This window comes from Stenella coeruleoalba (genome assembly GCF_951394435.1).
Source record: "Stenella coeruleoalba genome assembly, chromosome: 15".
Lineage (NCBI taxonomy): Eukaryota > Metazoa > Chordata > Mammalia > Artiodactyla > Delphinidae > Stenella > Stenella coeruleoalba.
This window is the reverse complement of record NC_137161.1, coordinates 49,777,658-49,794,107: the sequence shown is the minus strand read 5'-3', so window position 1 is coordinate 49,794,107 and position 16,450 is coordinate 49,777,658. Positions and strand designations below refer to the sequence as shown.

The 16,450-nt window shown below is 48.6% G+C and overlaps 1 protein-coding gene across 2 annotated transcripts in view; it reads left to right on the top strand.

Annotated features, from left to right (window-relative positions):
- Positions 1-16,450, top strand: part of LMF1 (lipase maturation factor 1) — a 96,387-nt gene that overhangs the window by 16,513 nt on the left and 63,424 nt on the right. Inside the window, exon 2 of one of the 2 annotated variants that reach the window (XM_079945599.1) lies at positions 7,042-7,351. In XM_079945599.1, the coding sequence (XP_079801725.1) occupies positions 7,042-7,351 (310 nt within the window). Of the gene's footprint in view, positions 1-7,041; positions 7,352-16,450 lie in introns of those variants that run through there. The other variant, XM_079945598.1, reaches the window with a different exon arrangement.

The window sequence follows — 16,450 nt, the reverse complement described above, 5'->3', positions numbered from 1 at the left end:
TTCTTTCATGTGTTTGTTGGCAGTCTGTATATCTTCTTTGGAGAAATGTCTATTTAGGTCTTCTGCCCATTTTTGGATTGGGTTGTTTGTTTTCTTGTTATTGAGCTGCATGAGCTGCTTGTAAATTTTGGAGATTAATCCTTTGTCGGTTGCTTCATTTGCAAATATTTTCTCCCATTCTGAGGGTTGTCTTTTGGTCTTGTTTATGGTTTCCTTTGCTGTGCAAAAGCTTTGAAGTTTCATTAGGTCCCATTTGTTTATTTTTGTTTTTATTTCCATTACTCTAGGAGGTGGGTCAGAAAGGATCTTGCTTTGATTTATGTCATAGAGTGTTCTGCCTATGTTTTCCTCTAAGAGTTTGATAGTTTCTGGCCTTACATTTAGGTCTTTAATCCATTTTGAGCTTATTTTTGTGTATGGTGTTAGGGAGTGATCTAATCTCATACTTTTACATGTACCTGTCCAGTTTTCCCAGCACCACTTATTGAAGAGGCTGTCCTTTCTCCATTGTACATTACTGCCACCTTTATCAAAGATAAGGTGTCCATATGTGCATGGGTTTATCTCTGGGCTTTCTATCCTGTTCCATTGATCTATCTTTCTGTTTTTGTGCCAGTACCATACCGTCTTGATGACTGTAGCTTTGTAGTGTAGTCTGAAGTCAGGGAGCCTGATTCCTCCAGTTCCTTCTTTCGTTCTCAAGATTGCTTTGGCTATTCGGGGTCTTTTGTGTTTCCATACAAATTGCGAAATTTTTTGTTCTAGTTCTGTGAAAAATGCCAGTGGTAGTTTGATAGGGATTGCATTGAATCTATAGATTGCTTTGGGTAGTACAGTCATTTTCACAATGTTGATTCTTCCAATCCAAGAACATGGTATATCTCTCCATCTATTTGTATCATCTTTAATTTCTTTCATCAGTGTCTTATAATTTTCTGCATTCAGGTCTTTTGTCTCCTTAGGTAGGTTTATTCCTAGATATTTTATTCTTTTTGTTGCAATGGTAAATGGGAGTGTTTTCTTGATTTCACTTTCAGATTTTTCATCATTAGTATATAGGAATGCCAGAGATTTCTGTGCATTAATTTTGTATCCTGCCACTTTACCAAATTCATTGATTAGCTCTAGTAGTTTTCTGGTAGCATCTTTAGGGTTCTCTATGTATAGGATCATGTCATCTGCAAACAGTGACAGCTTTACTTCTTCTTTTCCGATTTGGATTCCTTTTATTTCCTTTTCTTCTCTGATTGCTGTGGCTAAAACTTCCAAAACAATGTTGAATAATAGTGGTGAGAGTGGGCAACCTTGTCTTGTTCCTGATCTTAGTGGAAATGCTTTCAGTTTTTCACCATTGAGGATGATGTTTGCTGTGGGCTTGTCATATATGGCCTTTATTATGTTGAGGAAAGTTCCCTCTATGCCTACTTTCTGCAGGGTTTTTATCATAAATGGGTGTTGAATTTTGTCAAAAGCTTTCTCTGCATCTATTGAGATGATCATATGGTTTTTCTCCTTCAATTTGTTAATATGGTTTATCACATTGATAGATTTGCGTATATTGAAGAATCCTTGCATTCCTGGAATAAACCCCACTTGATCATGGTGTATAATCCTTTTAATGTGCTGTTGGATTCTGTTTGCTAGTATTTTGTTGAGGATTTTTGCATCTATGTTCATCAGTGATATTGGCCTGTAGTTTTCTTTCTTTGTGACATCCTTGTCTGGTTTTGGTATCAAGGTGATGGTGGCCTCGTAGAAGGAGTTAGGGAGTGGTCCTCCCTCTGCTATATTTTGGAAGAGTTTTAGAAGGATAGGTGTTAGCTCTTCTCTAAATGTTTGATAGAATTCGCCTGTGAAGCCATCTGGTCCTGGGCTTTTGTTAGTTGGAAGATTTTTAATCACAGTTTCAATTTCAGTGCTTGTGATTGGTCTGTTCATATTTTCTATTTCTTCCTGATTCAGTCTTGGCAGGCTGTGCATTTCTAAGAATTTGTCCATTTCTTCCAGGTTGTCCATTTAATTGGCTTAGAGTTGCTTGTAGTAATCTCTCATGATCTTTTGTATTTCTGCGTTATCAGTTGTTACTTCTCCCTTTTCATTTTTAAGTCTATTGATTTGAGTCTTCTCCCTTTTTTTCTTGATGAGTCTGGCTAATGGTTTATCAATTTTGTTTATCTTCTCAAAGAACCAGCTTTTAATTTTATTGATCTTTGCTATCATTTCCTTCATTTCTTTTTCATTTATTTCTGATCTGATCTTTATGATTTCTTTCCTTCTGCTAACTTCCGGGTTTTTTGTTCTTTCTCTAATTGCTTTAGGTGCAAGGTTAGGTTGTTTATTCGAGATGTTTCCTGTTGCTTAAGGTAGGATTGTATTGCTATAAACTTCCCTCTTAGAACTGCTTTTGCTGCATCCCATAGGTTTTGGGTCATCGTGTCGCCATTGTCATTTGTTTCTAGGTATTTTTTGATTTCCTCTTTGATTTCTTCAGTGATCACTTCGTTATTAAGTAGTGTATTGTTTAGCCTCCATGTGTTTGTATTTTTTACAGATCTTTTCCTGTAATTGATATCTAGTCTCATAGCATTGTGGTCGGAAAAGATACTTGATACAATTTCAATTTTCTTAAATTTACCAAGGCTTGTTTTGTGACCCAAGATATGATCTGTCCTGGAGAATGTTCCATGAGCACTTGAGAAAAATGTGTATTCTGTTGTTTTTGGATGGAATGTCCTATAAATATCAATTAAGTCCATCTTATTTAATGTATCATTTAAAGCTTGTGTTTCCTTATTTATTTTCATTTTGGATGATCTGTCCATTGGTGAAAGTGAGGTGTTAAAGTCTCCTACTATGAATGTGTTACTGTCGATTTCCTCTTTTATGGCTGTTAGTATTTGCCTTATGTATTGAGGTGCTCCTATGTTGGGTGCGTAAATATTTACAATTGTTATATCTTCTTCTTGGATCGATCCCTTGATCATTATGTAGTGTCCTTCTTTGTCTCTTCTAATAGTCTTTATCTTAAAGTCTATTTTGTCTGATATGAGAATTGCTACTCCAGCTTTCTTTTGGTTTCCATTTGCATGGAATATCTTTTTCCATCCCCTCACTTTCAGTCTGTATGTGTCCCTAGGTCTGAAGTGGGTCTCTTGTAAACAGCATATATATGGGTCTTGTTTTTGTATCCATTCAGCCAGTTTGTGTCTTTTGGTGGGAGCATTTAATCCATTTACATTTAAGGTAATTATCGATATGTATGTTCCTATTCCCATTTTCTTAATTGTTTTGGGTTTGTTATTGTAGGTCTTTTCCTTCTCTTGTGTTTCTTGCCTAGAGAAGATCCTTTAGCATTTGTTGTAAAGCTGGTTTGGTGGTGCTGAACTCTCTCAGCTTTTGCTTGTCTGTAAAGGTTTTAATTTCTCCATCAAATCTGAATGAGATCCTTGCTGGGTAGAGTAATCTTGGTTGTAGGTTTTTCTCCTTCATCACTTTAAATATGACCTCCCACTCCCTTCTGGGTTGCAGAGTTTCTGCTGAAAGATCAGCTGTTAACCTTATGGGGATTCCCTTGTGTGTTATTTGTTGTTTTTCCCTTGCTGCTTTTAATATGTTTTCTTTGTATTTAATTTTTGACAGTTTGATTAGTATGTGTCTTGGCGTGTTTCTCCTTGGATTTATCCTGTATGGGACTTTCTGTGCTTCCTGGACTTGATTAACTATTTCCTTTCCCAATTTAGGGAAGTTTTCAACTATAATCTCTTCAAATATTTTCTCAGTCCCTTTCTTTTTCTCTTTTTCTTCTGGGACCCCCTATAATTCAAATGTTGGTGTGTTTAATGTTGTCCCAGAGGTCTCTGGGACTGTCCTCAGTTCTTTTCATTCTTTCTTCTTTATTCTGCTCTGCAGTAGTTATTTCCACTATTTTATCTTCCAGGTCACTTATCCGTTCTTCTGCCTCAGTTATTCTGCTATTGATCCCTTCTAGAGTATTTCTAATTTCAGTTATTGTGTTGTTCATTGTTGCTTGTTTTCTCTTTAGTTCTTCTAGGTCCTTGTTCAATGTTTCTTGCATTTTCTCTATTCTATTTCCAAGATTTTGGATCATCTTTACTATCATTATTCTGAATTCTTTTTTAGGTAGACTGCCTATTTCCTCTTCATTTGTTAGGTCTGGTGGGTTTTTATCTTGCTCCTTCATCTGCTGTGTGTTTTTCTGTCTTCTCATTTTGCTTATCTTACTGTGTTTGGGGTCTCCTTTTTCCAGGCTGCAGGTTCGTAGTTCACGTTGTTTTTGGTGTCTGTCCCCAGTGACTAAAGTTGGTTCAGTGGGTTGTGTAGGCTTCCTGGTGGAGGGGACTAGTGCCTGTGTTCTGGTGGATGAGGCTGGATCTTGTCTTTCTGGTGGGCAGGTCCACGTCTGGTGGTGTGTTTTGGGGTGTCTGTGGACTTATTATGATTTTAGGCAGCCTCTCTGCTAATGGGTGGGGTTGTGTTCCTGTCTTGCTAGTTGTTTGTCATAGGGTGTCCAGCACTGTAGCTTGCTGGTCGTTGAGTGAAGCTGGGCGTTGGTGTTGAGATGGAGATCTCTGGGAGATTTTTGCCATTTGATATTGCTGGGAGGTCTCTTGTGGACCAGTGTCCTGAAGTTGGCTCTCCCACCTCAGAGGCACAGCACTGACTCCTGGCTGCAGCACCAAGAGCCTTTCATCCACACGGCTCAGAATAGAAGGGAGAAAAAGTAGAAAGAAAGAGAGAGAGAGAGAGGGAGGGAGGGAGGGAGGGTGAGAGAGAGAGAGAGAGAGAGAGAGAGAGAGAAAGAAAGAAAAGAAGATAAAATGAAGTAAGATAAAATAAAGTTATTAAAATAAAAAATAATTATTAAGCAAAAAAAATTTTTTTAAGTAAAAAAAAAAAGAACGGATGGACAGAACCCTAGGACAAATGGTGAAAGGAAAACTATACAGACAAAATCTCACACAGAAGCATACACGTACACACTCACAAAAAGAGAAAAAAGGGAAAAAATAATAAATCTTGCTCTCAAAGTTCACCTCCTCAATTTTGGATGATTTGTTGTCTATTTAGGTATTCCACCGATGCAGGGTACATCAAGTTGCTTGTGGAGCTTTAATCCGCTGCTCCTGAGGCTGCTGGGAGAAATTTCCCTTTCTCTTCTTTGTTCGCACGGCTCCTGGGGCTCAGCTTTGGATTTGGCCCCGCCTCTGCGTGTATGTCGCCAGAGGGCGTCTGTTCTTCGCTCAGACAGGACGGGGTTAAAGGAGCTGCTGATTCCGGAGCCTTGGCTCACTCAGGCTCGGGGGAGGGAGGGGCATGGAGTGCGGGACGAGCCTGCGGCGGCATAGGCCAGCAGGACGTTGCACCAGCCTGAGGCGTGCCGTGTGTTCTCCTGGAGAAGTTGTCCCTGGATCCCGGCACCCTGGCAGCGGCGGGCTGCACAGGCTCCCCGGAAGGGAGGTGTGGATAGTGACCTGTGCTCGCACACAGGCTTCTTGGTGGTGGCAGCAGCAGCCTTAGCGTCTCATGACCGTCTCTGGGGTCCGCACTGTTAGCCGCGGCTCGCGCCCGTCTCTGGAGCTCCTTTAAGCAGCGCTCTTAATCCCCTCTCCTCGCGCGCCAGGAAACAAAGAGGGAAGAAAAAGTCTCTTGCCTCTTCGGCAGGTCCAGACTTTTCCCCGGACTCCCTCCCGGCTAGCGGTGGTGCACTAACCCCTTCAGGCTCTGTTCACGCCGACAGTCCTCTCCCTGCCATCCCCTCAGCTCCCAGCCCCTGCCCGCCCCGGCGGGTGAGCAGACAAGCCGCTCTCTCGGGCTGGTGAGTGCCGGTCGGCACTGATCCTTTGTGCGGGAATCTCTCCGCTTTGCCCTCTGCACCCCTGTTGCTGTGCTCTCCTCCGCGGCTCCGAAGCTTCCCCCCTCCGCCACCCACAGTCTCCGCCCGCAAAGGGGCTTCCTAGTGTGTGGAAACCTTTCCTCCTTCCCACTGGTGCAGGTCCCATCCCTATTCTTTTGTTTCTGTTTATTCTTTTTTCTTTTGCCCTACCCAGGTACATGGGGAGTTTCTTGCCTTTTGGGAGGTCTGAGGTCTTCTGCCAGCGTTCAGTGGGTGTTCTGTAGGAGTTGTTCCACGTGTAGATGTATTTCTGATGTATCTGTGGGGAGGAAGGTGATCTCCGCCCATGGATAGTTTTTTGAGGGTTGAACCAGCCTTGCATTTCTGAGATGAAGTTGGCTGGTTGTGATGTATTATCTTTATTTCTTCTTTTGTGAGTTTTGGTAGTTTGCGTCCTTCAACTAATTCTCCTATTTCATCTAAGTTGTCAAACTCAAGATCTTAGAGAGATGTGTAGTATTCCTGTATTATCTTTTTACACCTGTGGGATCTGTAGCAGTGTTCTGTTTTGATCCCTGATATTGGTGTCTTCTTTCCTTGGTTAATCTGACTAGAGTTCTAACAGTTACATTGATTTTATCGAAGAACCAACTTTTGGTTTTATTGATTTTCTCTGTGTTTTTCCCTGTTCTCAATTTCATTGATTTCACCTCTTTTTAAAAATGTCTTTTGTGATGCTTGTTTTATATATAATTTACTCTTTTTTCTGATTTCTTAAAGTAGAAGTTTAGATTTGAGGCCTTTCTATTTTCTAACATGAGTGTTTTACTGTAAATTTTCTTTAAGCAAAGTTCATTCTGGGATAGTTAACTAACCATTTTATGTAATCAGGCACATATTTTATATAAATGTGTGTTTATTTTATATATACGTATACGTTGTGTATAAGTAGATACAACACACATAGCTATGTATACATATACACATACATTATGACTTCTCCAGGTTGGATCTTCTAATATCTCCCCCAAGATTTTGTGAAATACCCTTGAGTCCACGCTTTGATTCCAAACCACTGGTCAGACTCTGCCTCATCTTCTTGCCTAGCCGAGGCCCTGCACGTCTGAAAAGTATCTACAGAGGGCTGTGTTCCTGTTCATGTTCCTTTTGTCTTCTTTTCCTTCCAGTTGTGGCATTCTTGGTGGCCTTCCATCAGAACAAGCAGCTGATTGGAGACAGGGGACTGCTGCCCTGCAGAGTGTACCTGAGGAGTGTGCAGCAGCACTTCCGTGGGCAAGTCAGCTGGGAGACCGTGAGCTATGCCCCCACCGTCCTCTGGCTGCTGGACTGGTCTCACATGGACTTCAACCTGGACGCGCTGGCTCTTCTCGGGCTGGGCATCTCCTCTTTCATCCTGGTCTCCGGCTGTGCCAATATGGTTCTCATGGCTGCTCTCTGGGTCCTCTACATGTCCCTGGTCAACGTGGGGCAGATCTGGTAAGAGGGAAGGATGGGGCACCTATAATGCAGGCACGTGGTAACTCAGGGTTCAGGGGTGTTACCCCTCAGAGCCCAACGAGGCCTCCTAGTAACAGGAGCAAGCAAATGAGCTTACTTCTTACGTTAATTTGGAAAATGTCACCCTTTTAATTAGGCTGTGGTAGACCCTGCTGGTCGCATTCAACCAAAATCCGGGAGCTTCCTTATTTGGGTGTAATTGGGATTCTGTTAGGAGTGTCATGGCCACACCTGAGATAGCATTGCCAGCCTCTTGTGCTGGGGGGCCATGAGATGGAGGTGGAAGCTGCTGGGTGGGCTGCTGGGAGCACTCTGGTGGTGGGGCTTGATTTGGAGGCTTACTCCTCTGCTCCTGCTCCCACCTGCTCCTTCCTTGTTTGAGAGGAACTGGTGCCAGTGGTCACAGTTCAGGCCAGCCCTGCTGGGGGGAATAGGCTCCAGTGCCGGACAGGTCAGAGGCAGCGTTGGGCTCCATGGAGGGAGAGTCACATGGGAACACGACGGGGGCATCAGTGCAGCGTGTCGCTTGGATAGGCTTGGAGGAAAATTGAGGGCCATGAAGTGCTGTGCCATGTTTGACAGTGGAGGAGGGGGTACTGCTCTTCTTCAAGTTCTGGGCTCCGGCCCTGGGGAAGAATCACCTACCAGAGGAAGCACAGAGGACTCTGTAAGAGAAGGTGAAGCCTTGAGAGAAAGCTCTGGGGTTGGGGTGGGTGTCTGTGTAGACATGGAGGAAGTAGACAAGGGGGTGGTGTCTGCGTGCATGAGCAGGAAGTGGAGGAGGGGTGGTGTCTGTGTAGAGGAGCAGGAGGTTAAGCACCTGTGGGCCTCCTCCTGCCATGTTCCCACCAGAGCCTTTGTTTTCTGGGAGGAAAGGTTCATTCGGTGGCCTGACATTCTTGGCTGCTGGCCCAGGTCAAAGGGGCTGGCTAGGTCCTGGACCATGACATGAATGGGTTTTAACCCAGACGCCGGACTCCTTCAGTGTCACTCACTCAGCTCGTGAGCCATCAGAGGTCCCCTCCCAGCTCCTGTCGTCTGGCCCTGGTCCCCGAGCAAGTGTGAGTGACACTCAGTGTGTGAGCTGAAGACACCTCTCCCCATCCAGTCTACGGAAAAGAAGGCTGACATCTCAGTCACCCTGGCTCCCCTCCCTGCTCCCGGGGCCTTCATGTTGATATTGAACTATTGACCAGCTAACACCCTCGTAGTCAGAGCCAGAATTTATTCAGAGACTTTGGGAAACTTCAGTGCCCTGGTGTTGTGGCGTGGGCTGCGTGGATCAGAAGAAACAGTGATGGGCGTCGGCTACCAGGTTTTGCAGGGGTCACCAAGTGGGTGGCAACATCGTACTGTGGTGGTGCATCCTGTGTCCAGTTCCATACAGAAACTGTGTGGGTTCCTAGACAAATGATATTTACATCTGATTTATGGCATTTTCTTTTCTGAAGGCCCAAGCAGTGAGGGTAGAAATAGGGGCTGGCTCCCGGTAGGTGGAATGTGCCTCGTGCCCGTCAGGCTGCTGTGAGGCGAGGGAAGCGTCCTTCATTCCTGTCTGCTTCTCCCCACCTGGGATTCACGGGTGCTGCCACCTCGGGCTGTCTGACCTCCTCGGTGGCCACAGGCATTCACTGCCTGCCTCTAGTCTCTCTGGTCAGTGGATGTTTACAGCACAAGAGGACTCTGGCTGGGGTTGTCTGTGATGTGTAAAAGGCTGCTGTTTCTTGGCACGTGTGATTTAGCGCATGTCAGAGGAGGGAGAATTCTGGGTACGTTTGCCCCGTTTTAACAGCTGGAGTTACAGAGAGGGGGAGCGCAATGCCTGGCTCCAGTGTCCTGCTCAGAGGATGCACCTGTCTGTAACACGGGGCTCGGGCCATACTGTACCTCACCCAGCGACCGGGAAAATTGTATCCACTGTCAGTTTGGGGTTTTTTTCTTTTTTTTTTTTTCTTTGCGGTACGCAGGCCTCTCACTGTTGTGGCCTCTCCCGTTGCGGAGCACAGGCTCCGGACGCGCAGGCTCAGTGGCCATGGCTCACGGGCCCAGCCGCTCCGCGGCATGTGGGATCTTCCCGGACCAGGACACAAACCCGTGTCCCCTGCATCGCAGGCGGACTCTCAACCACTGCGCCACCAGGGAAGCCCTCTTTTCTCTTTTAATTTATTTTTGGCTGCATTGGGTCTTCGTTGCTGCTTATGGGCTTTCTCTAGTGGTGGCGAGCAGGGGCTACTCTTTGTTGCAGTGCACGGGCTTCTCATTGCAGTGGCTTTAGGCATGCGGGCTTCAGCAGTTGCGGCACGTGGGCTCTAGGGTGCATGGACTTCAGTGGTTGTGGCACACGGGCTCTGTAGTTGTGGCTCACGGGCTCTAGAGCGCAGGCTCAGTAGTTATGGCGCATGGGCTTAGTTGCTCTGCGGCATGTGGAATCCTCCCAGACCAGGGATTGAACCTGTGTACCATGCGTCGGCAGGCAGATTCTTAACCACCGTGCCACCAGGGAAGTCCCTCCACTGTCAGTTTTGTTTTGTTTTGTTTTTTAATAAATTTGTTTATTTTATTTTTGGCTGTGTTGGGTCTTTGTTGCTGTGCGTGGGCTTTCTTTAGTTGCGGCAAGTGTGGGCTACTCTTTGTTGTGGTGCATGGGCTTCTCACTGCAGTGGCTTCTCTTGTTGTGGAGCACGAGCTCTAGGCGTGCGAGCTTCAGTAGTTGTGCTCGTGTGCTCTAGAGCGCAGGCTCATTAGTTGTGGTACACGGGCTTACTTGCTCGGCAGCGTGTGGGATCTTCCCAGACCAGGGCTCGAACCTGTGTCCCCTGCATTGGCATGCAGATTCTTAACCACCATGCCACCAGGGAAGCCCCTCCACTGTCAATTTTAAACAGTAATTTCTAGTCACATCTAGAATGTGTTGGTCAGGAAGATTTTTGAAAACTGGTCTGAGTACACATGGCCAAAAATAGAGTCTTGTATTTTTTCAGTGAAAAAGATGTTCTGCTCCCTTCCACTTGGATGTGTTTAAAAATGTGATTTGAATTAATTTAAGCTCACTCAAGGAAAATAAAATAAAACTGTTTTCTCAGAAATGACACATGAGGTCTTCCCTCATGGCGCAGTGGTTAAGAATCCACCTGCCAATTCAGAGGACATGGGTTCGAGCCCTGGTCTAGGAAGATCCCACATGCCGCGGAGCAGTTAAGCCCATGCGCCACAACTACTGAGCCTGCACTCTAGAGCCCACGAGCCACAATTACTGAAGCACACGCACCTAGAGCCTCTGCTCCACAACAAGAGAAGCCACTGCAATGAGAAGCCCGCGCACTGCAATGAAGAGTAACCCCAACTCCCTGCAACTAGAGAAAGCCCGCATGCAGCAACAAAGACCCAACACAGCCAAAGATAAAACAAATTTATTTTAATAAAAAATGACACAAGATGTTTTAGGTGAAAAATGTAAAACAAAACAAAACAAGACAAAAACCTGTCAGTGGAGACCAGTGGATTATTTACCACATTCTTGATGCCGAACATCTGTGTTCCCAGCGGAACTGCAGGCTGCTTGCTGTGGCCCACGTGTGGGGCCCCAGGTGAGGCTGGGCAGGCCACTCGATCTGGAAGGTGTCTCAGGTCACCTTGACTCGGGGCTCCTGAATGGATGATAGTTTCCAGGTTGTCAGAGTGATGCTGGAAACTTACTGGGAGAGTGAGGACCCCTTAAATGGAAATTGGGCTTTCCTTTTCTTGATGCCCCAGCATGAGAGTTAGACACACTCTGTTCTTTCACGTCCCATTTATTCTAAGTTGAGGGAGAAGGATATTTGTTTGGGGTGAGATCCTCAGATAATGGACACTGTTGATTGGATGTCTTTCAAGTGTCATCCAGCTGGTGGCCTGCAGTGGGGACAGGAAGCCCACATGGGGCAAGGAGACACCAGGCAGGTGCACGGGGCACATCTTGGCCGGCACCGAGGCCCCTGCCCTGGGGTCCCATGGTGGTGGCTCGGCGCCTGCCCAGTCTGGCTTGTGTGCACTATGGCCACTGCTTCACTTGAAGCCTTGCTCACTTCCTTCTCTTAAGTGGGTGTCCCCTCTGCTCCTGCTGACCCCAACTGGCATCTGTGATGAAGTCCCAGCGTTGGAAATGAACGTCTTCAGCAGACATGGGATGCAGCGTTGCTGCCAAGTGAGGCTGGTGGGGCCCCATGTCGATATCTTGGGCGGAGTCAGGCAGCCTTCCAGACAGCCTGCTCGTTCTGGGATCCTGGGATCGTGCCCGCCCTTCTCCCGCCCTCCTGACATGGTCCTAGTACATGCGTGGTGAGGCTAGCAGGAACCTGATGAATCCAATTCATGGCGGCAATGGTCAGAGATCTTCATTTTGGGGAGAGTGGCTTTAGTCATGCAGTTAGTGCTTTGTAGGGTGATGACCCAGGTCCTCAGACTCGGGAAGCAATACTTTCAGAGGAGCCAGAAAAGACTGGTGTTATCAACTGCTTGTCTAGTGGTGGCAGGAGGGAGAGCAGGATCACAGTGTTCCCACCTTGCAGCAGAAACAAGGGAACCAAGACAGGGCCAGCTGGGGTGGTCTGCCCCTGGGTGAGGGTCCAGCTCTCTGGGGTCCTCTCCTGGAGCTGCACCCTGGAGGCAGCGCAGTGCATGGGTAGGCTTGGGGCCAGCCATGGCCATGCTGAGACCCAGCCCTGGCCCCATAGACACCTGGGCTGTGTTGTTGACTTAGCTGTGTCCCTAGCTCCACAAATCAGCATGTCCACACTCAGCCTGTCCCCCAGGTGGGATCCTGGGGAGATCTGGGACTTGTTTGTGAGTCTTCCTGCTTCCCCCATGTTTCACCAACCTCCACATCCTCCTGATTTCACCTGCAGGGTATCTCCGAAACCTTCCTCTGCTGCCAGCACCAGTGTGGCCCTGAGTCCATAGTGGCTGTCAGCTCTGCTCCTCACATGCCCTGTGGTTTGTCAGGGACACGTGCCAGCTTCCTCTGGGTTTCTGCTGTTCCAGGCCCGGCAGTTAGAAGGCGATACTTTCACATGTGGGCAGATCTAAGGCGAGGACCACAACCGCCCTCCCCACCTGCCCCACCTCGTCTTGAAGAGCAGGGCAGGCATGGTTTTGGGTTTTCAGGCCTTGGAAGCTGGGCCCTGTTGCCTCTAGACCAGGGCTACTGTCAGGCTCCTTTCAGGGAATGGGAACGACTCCCACGGCCCGTAGGAGGGGGCCCCATAGGGTCAAGGTGCCACAGACTCACAAAGCGGGCCAGGTGGGTCGGAGCTACGGGGTGGGTGAGGGAGTCCTTGGACTTTGCTGGCCAGAGGGAGGAGAAGGAGGAGCAGATGCACTGCCGTCGTGGTGTTTCCTTAGGCTGTGGTTCTGTTCTGTCTGGGTTGGTTGAGAAACTCTGAGAGAGGGTGCAGCAGGCAGCAGGGGTGCACCTTCCTGACACCTGTCATGTCTTCTGGACATGGGAAGGAGACGACGCCAGACGGTTCTTCAAGACAGGAAGTGAGGCAGAGGCTTGGCGCCCAGGGGCTGGACATTTGGGGGCCTCCCTGAGGACAGTGCTGCCACCGAGAGCGGGCAGTAAGAAGCCCACCAGGCCAGCAGGTCCCTCAGGAGAGGTGCAAGGCCGGCCCGGGGGGCCCAGAGTTTCCAAGGACACAGGTGTGGCCGCGCCGCATGGCTTTGGGATCACACACCGCCCCCCAGAGTCTCAATCAAGCGTGGCAGGAGTAGGTTCTGATTTAATGGTGCCCGGGGACTGGGTGACAGCAGGAGTCATAGTCGTCCCCGAAGGGCAGACAGCCAGGGCCAGCTCCGTGACACTCTTGGTTCCATGTCTGGGTTTCATAGAGGAGGCCTTGCTGGCAGAGGGTGCAGCTCTGGCAGGCGGGACGGGGTGGGGGGTGGCCAGGCGCTGGGTCTGCAGCAAGGAGCTTTGGGCCAGGCACATCAGATGCAGGGCGAGTCTGTCCTGTTCTGGCCAGAACTTGAGTTCACCTCCCTTGGCCGTTGCCAGAGCCCCCGGGTGTTGCACTCACAGGAGGGGAGCTGGGCTGGCCTTGAGGTGACGGCCGTTCTGTGCGTTCTGTTTGCGGGGTTGGAGGCAGCTCTCCTGACAGGTACAGATGTTGTTGCTGCCCAGCTACCTCGACTTTTCTTAATTTCACAGACTTCATTTTTAGAAGAGTTTGAGACCTACTGAATTACTGCAGAAGCAGTGCGGAGTTCCTGTGTGTCCCACTCCCAGTTTCCCGTTATTATCCTCTACATTAGACGGTGCATTTGTCACACTTAACAAGCCAGTGTTGACACTATTGTTCATTCACCTCTTCTCAGTCCTTCCCATCCTGGGACCCCATCCAGGTCCCACAGAAATCTTGTTTGCCGCATCTCCTTGGGCCCCCTTGGGCTGGGACTGTGGCTCAGACACCCCTGTTCTGGACGCCTAGACGGTGTTGAGGAGGACCGATCAGGGGTTTTGTAGAATGTCCCTCCGGCGGGATTTGTCTGATGTTTTTCTCATTGTTGTCGTGGTGATGGGTTTGAGAGGAAGACCAGAGGTAAAGTGCTGTTGTCGACACGTCGGATCAGGAGTCCCTGCCCTCAGCATGACCTGTCTGCGGACGTTGCCCTGACCTCTGGCCGAGGTCATGCCTATCAGGCGTCTCCACTGTCCCAAGTCTCCACCGTGTCCTCATTGGAGGTCATCACAGCACAGCCCACACATGGAGGGGGTGGTGGTGTCAGCCCCTCCTCGAGGGGGGCACACACAGTGACGTGGGCTCTTCCCCACAGGTCTCTCTGGTATCCCCGTGTTTACTCAGTCATTGGCCAAGTCGCCGTGGACTGGAGCATGTTTATTGGTGCCCTGGGTGCCCGTCCTCTTGCTCTAGGCATTGAAACATCTTGGGGTCAGTGACACTGAAGAGAGACAGAGCCAGAGCTCAGTGACTGTTGTTGCGTGAAATGCGAGTGACCTCACGGAAGACGGACCAGCCCAGTGCTGTCCTGCTCAAATGGAAGCCCGAGTTGTCCCTTCTTCTCCAGTTTCTTCAGTTAGTATCAACTTTCCCAAAAAGTTGGATTTCTGGTTCTGTTATCTGTGCTTTGCTTTGACAGGAATCCTAAAGGGCTTCTTTGTTGCTCTTAAGGATGGCCGTGTGGCCGTCCTTTCCTCTTCCCACCTTCCCGGCCCCCACAAAGAAGAAAGGATTATCTCTAGAAACTTGGAGCGAGGTCGGGGGCTCCGGAGGTCCCTTCCTGCAGAGGAAGCCGCCTTGGCACTTTCCTCTGGCAGAAGGGACAGAGTATCAACTTCAAAGAGTGCCGGCAGCAGATGCCCGAGGGCTGCAGAGGTGCAGAGGGGACCCCTGCATAGCGGCCGCCTTCAGACTGTTGAGGATGAAAACTTTATTTTGGCCTTAAACGCAGTTGATGTCCACGGCTGCCCCTGCCCGTAGCCCCAGGTGCTTTTACGGGTGTAGATAGATTTGATGTGTAGAAATGAATTCCTGCTACGGTTTTGCAAGGTCCGGGTAGCAGCATGGTGCCATTTCTGCCGTGTGGCCATGCAGCAGGGCCCTGTTCCCTGGGGAAGCCCCATGTCCTTGTCGAAGGAGTGGCTCACCGCTGCCCACGGTCATCAGACACTGACACAGGCCTTCTCTGCTCTCTCAGACGGTGCCAAGATGTGGCGGGTCCCAAGACAGACCATGTTCCTGGACTGGGGGCGGGGTGGGGGCAGTCACCCATTGGCTGCATCGGTCGGGCCACTGCTTCACCCCCTCTGGCCTTTCTGTCCTGCCCTGCTTCTGTTCAGCCGTCTCCACGCAGCACTCACGGACACGGCTTGGAAGAACATGCTTTATCATGAATTCCCATCCACCTGCTTCCCGAGTGGGCCTTCGAGAAGCACTCTGTGCCAGGCAAGAAAGTGGGAGAATTCTACAAATTCACAGCTGCCCCTCCACAGCCAGGGGAGAGCAATCTAAAATATTTATCCAGGGCTTCCCTGGTGGCGCAGTGGTTAAGAATCCGCCTGCCACTGCAGGGGACACGGGTTCGTGCCCTGGTCCGGGAAGATCACACATGCTGCGGAACAACTAAGCCCGTGCGGCCACAACTACTGAGCCTGCACTCCAGAGCCCGCGAGCCACAACTCCTGAAGCCCAGGCACCTAGAGCCTGTGCTCTGCAACAAGAGAAGCCACCACAATGAGAAGCCCGTGCACCACAACGAAGAGTAGCCCCTGCTCACCGCAACTAGAGAAAGCCCGTGCACAGCAACAAAGACCCAACACAGCCAAAAATAAATAAAATAAATCTTTTTTAAAAATTTATAAAATAAAAATAAAATATTTATCCATGATGCCTTCTTACAAAGTGAAAAATCGCTGGGAACTGCTTTAGTTTTCTAATCAGAGCCTTTCTGTAAAACAGGAGCCTTGCATAGAGGTCGCTGGGGTAGCTCAAGGCCGAGGGCTGTAGACATGGGCGCGAGGAGGCCTGGCACACACACCCCTCCCTTCTTGGTTCTCTGCTTCCTTGCCGTGGAGATGAGTGGTCGGTGGGCTGTGGGCCACCTCTGATGGGGGAAGGCCTGTCACTAACAGACAGTTGGAGGTAAGGCGTTAATACAGACCATTTGGGAGCAAAATCTGGAACTCTTAGACCAGGGAGGACTTGAGTTTCTTTAAAGAACAAAACAACAGACCATCCCCCAAAGTAGTTCTGTGGACAGCCATCTCTTCTAAAATAAGTTCCAGCTGTTAAAAATATAATAAAAGCTGTAAAAGTCTAATGAATACTTTTTAACTTTTCATGTAATTAGATATAACTGCCTATATTTAAAAATCTTATATCAAGCAGCCTTGAAATTTAAAATTCAAAACAGGTGAAGTTAGGAGAGAACGCATTTCCAAATGCCCTCAGCAAATTTGACAACAGTGATGCCACAAGCCCGTCGCCGGTGTCCACGGGGACACTGTTCTGGTGGCCAGGCTGTGGGTGGGAGCTAGGCCAGGCCTCCTCTGTCCTGTTAGCTTTCAGTCTCTTCCAGTTG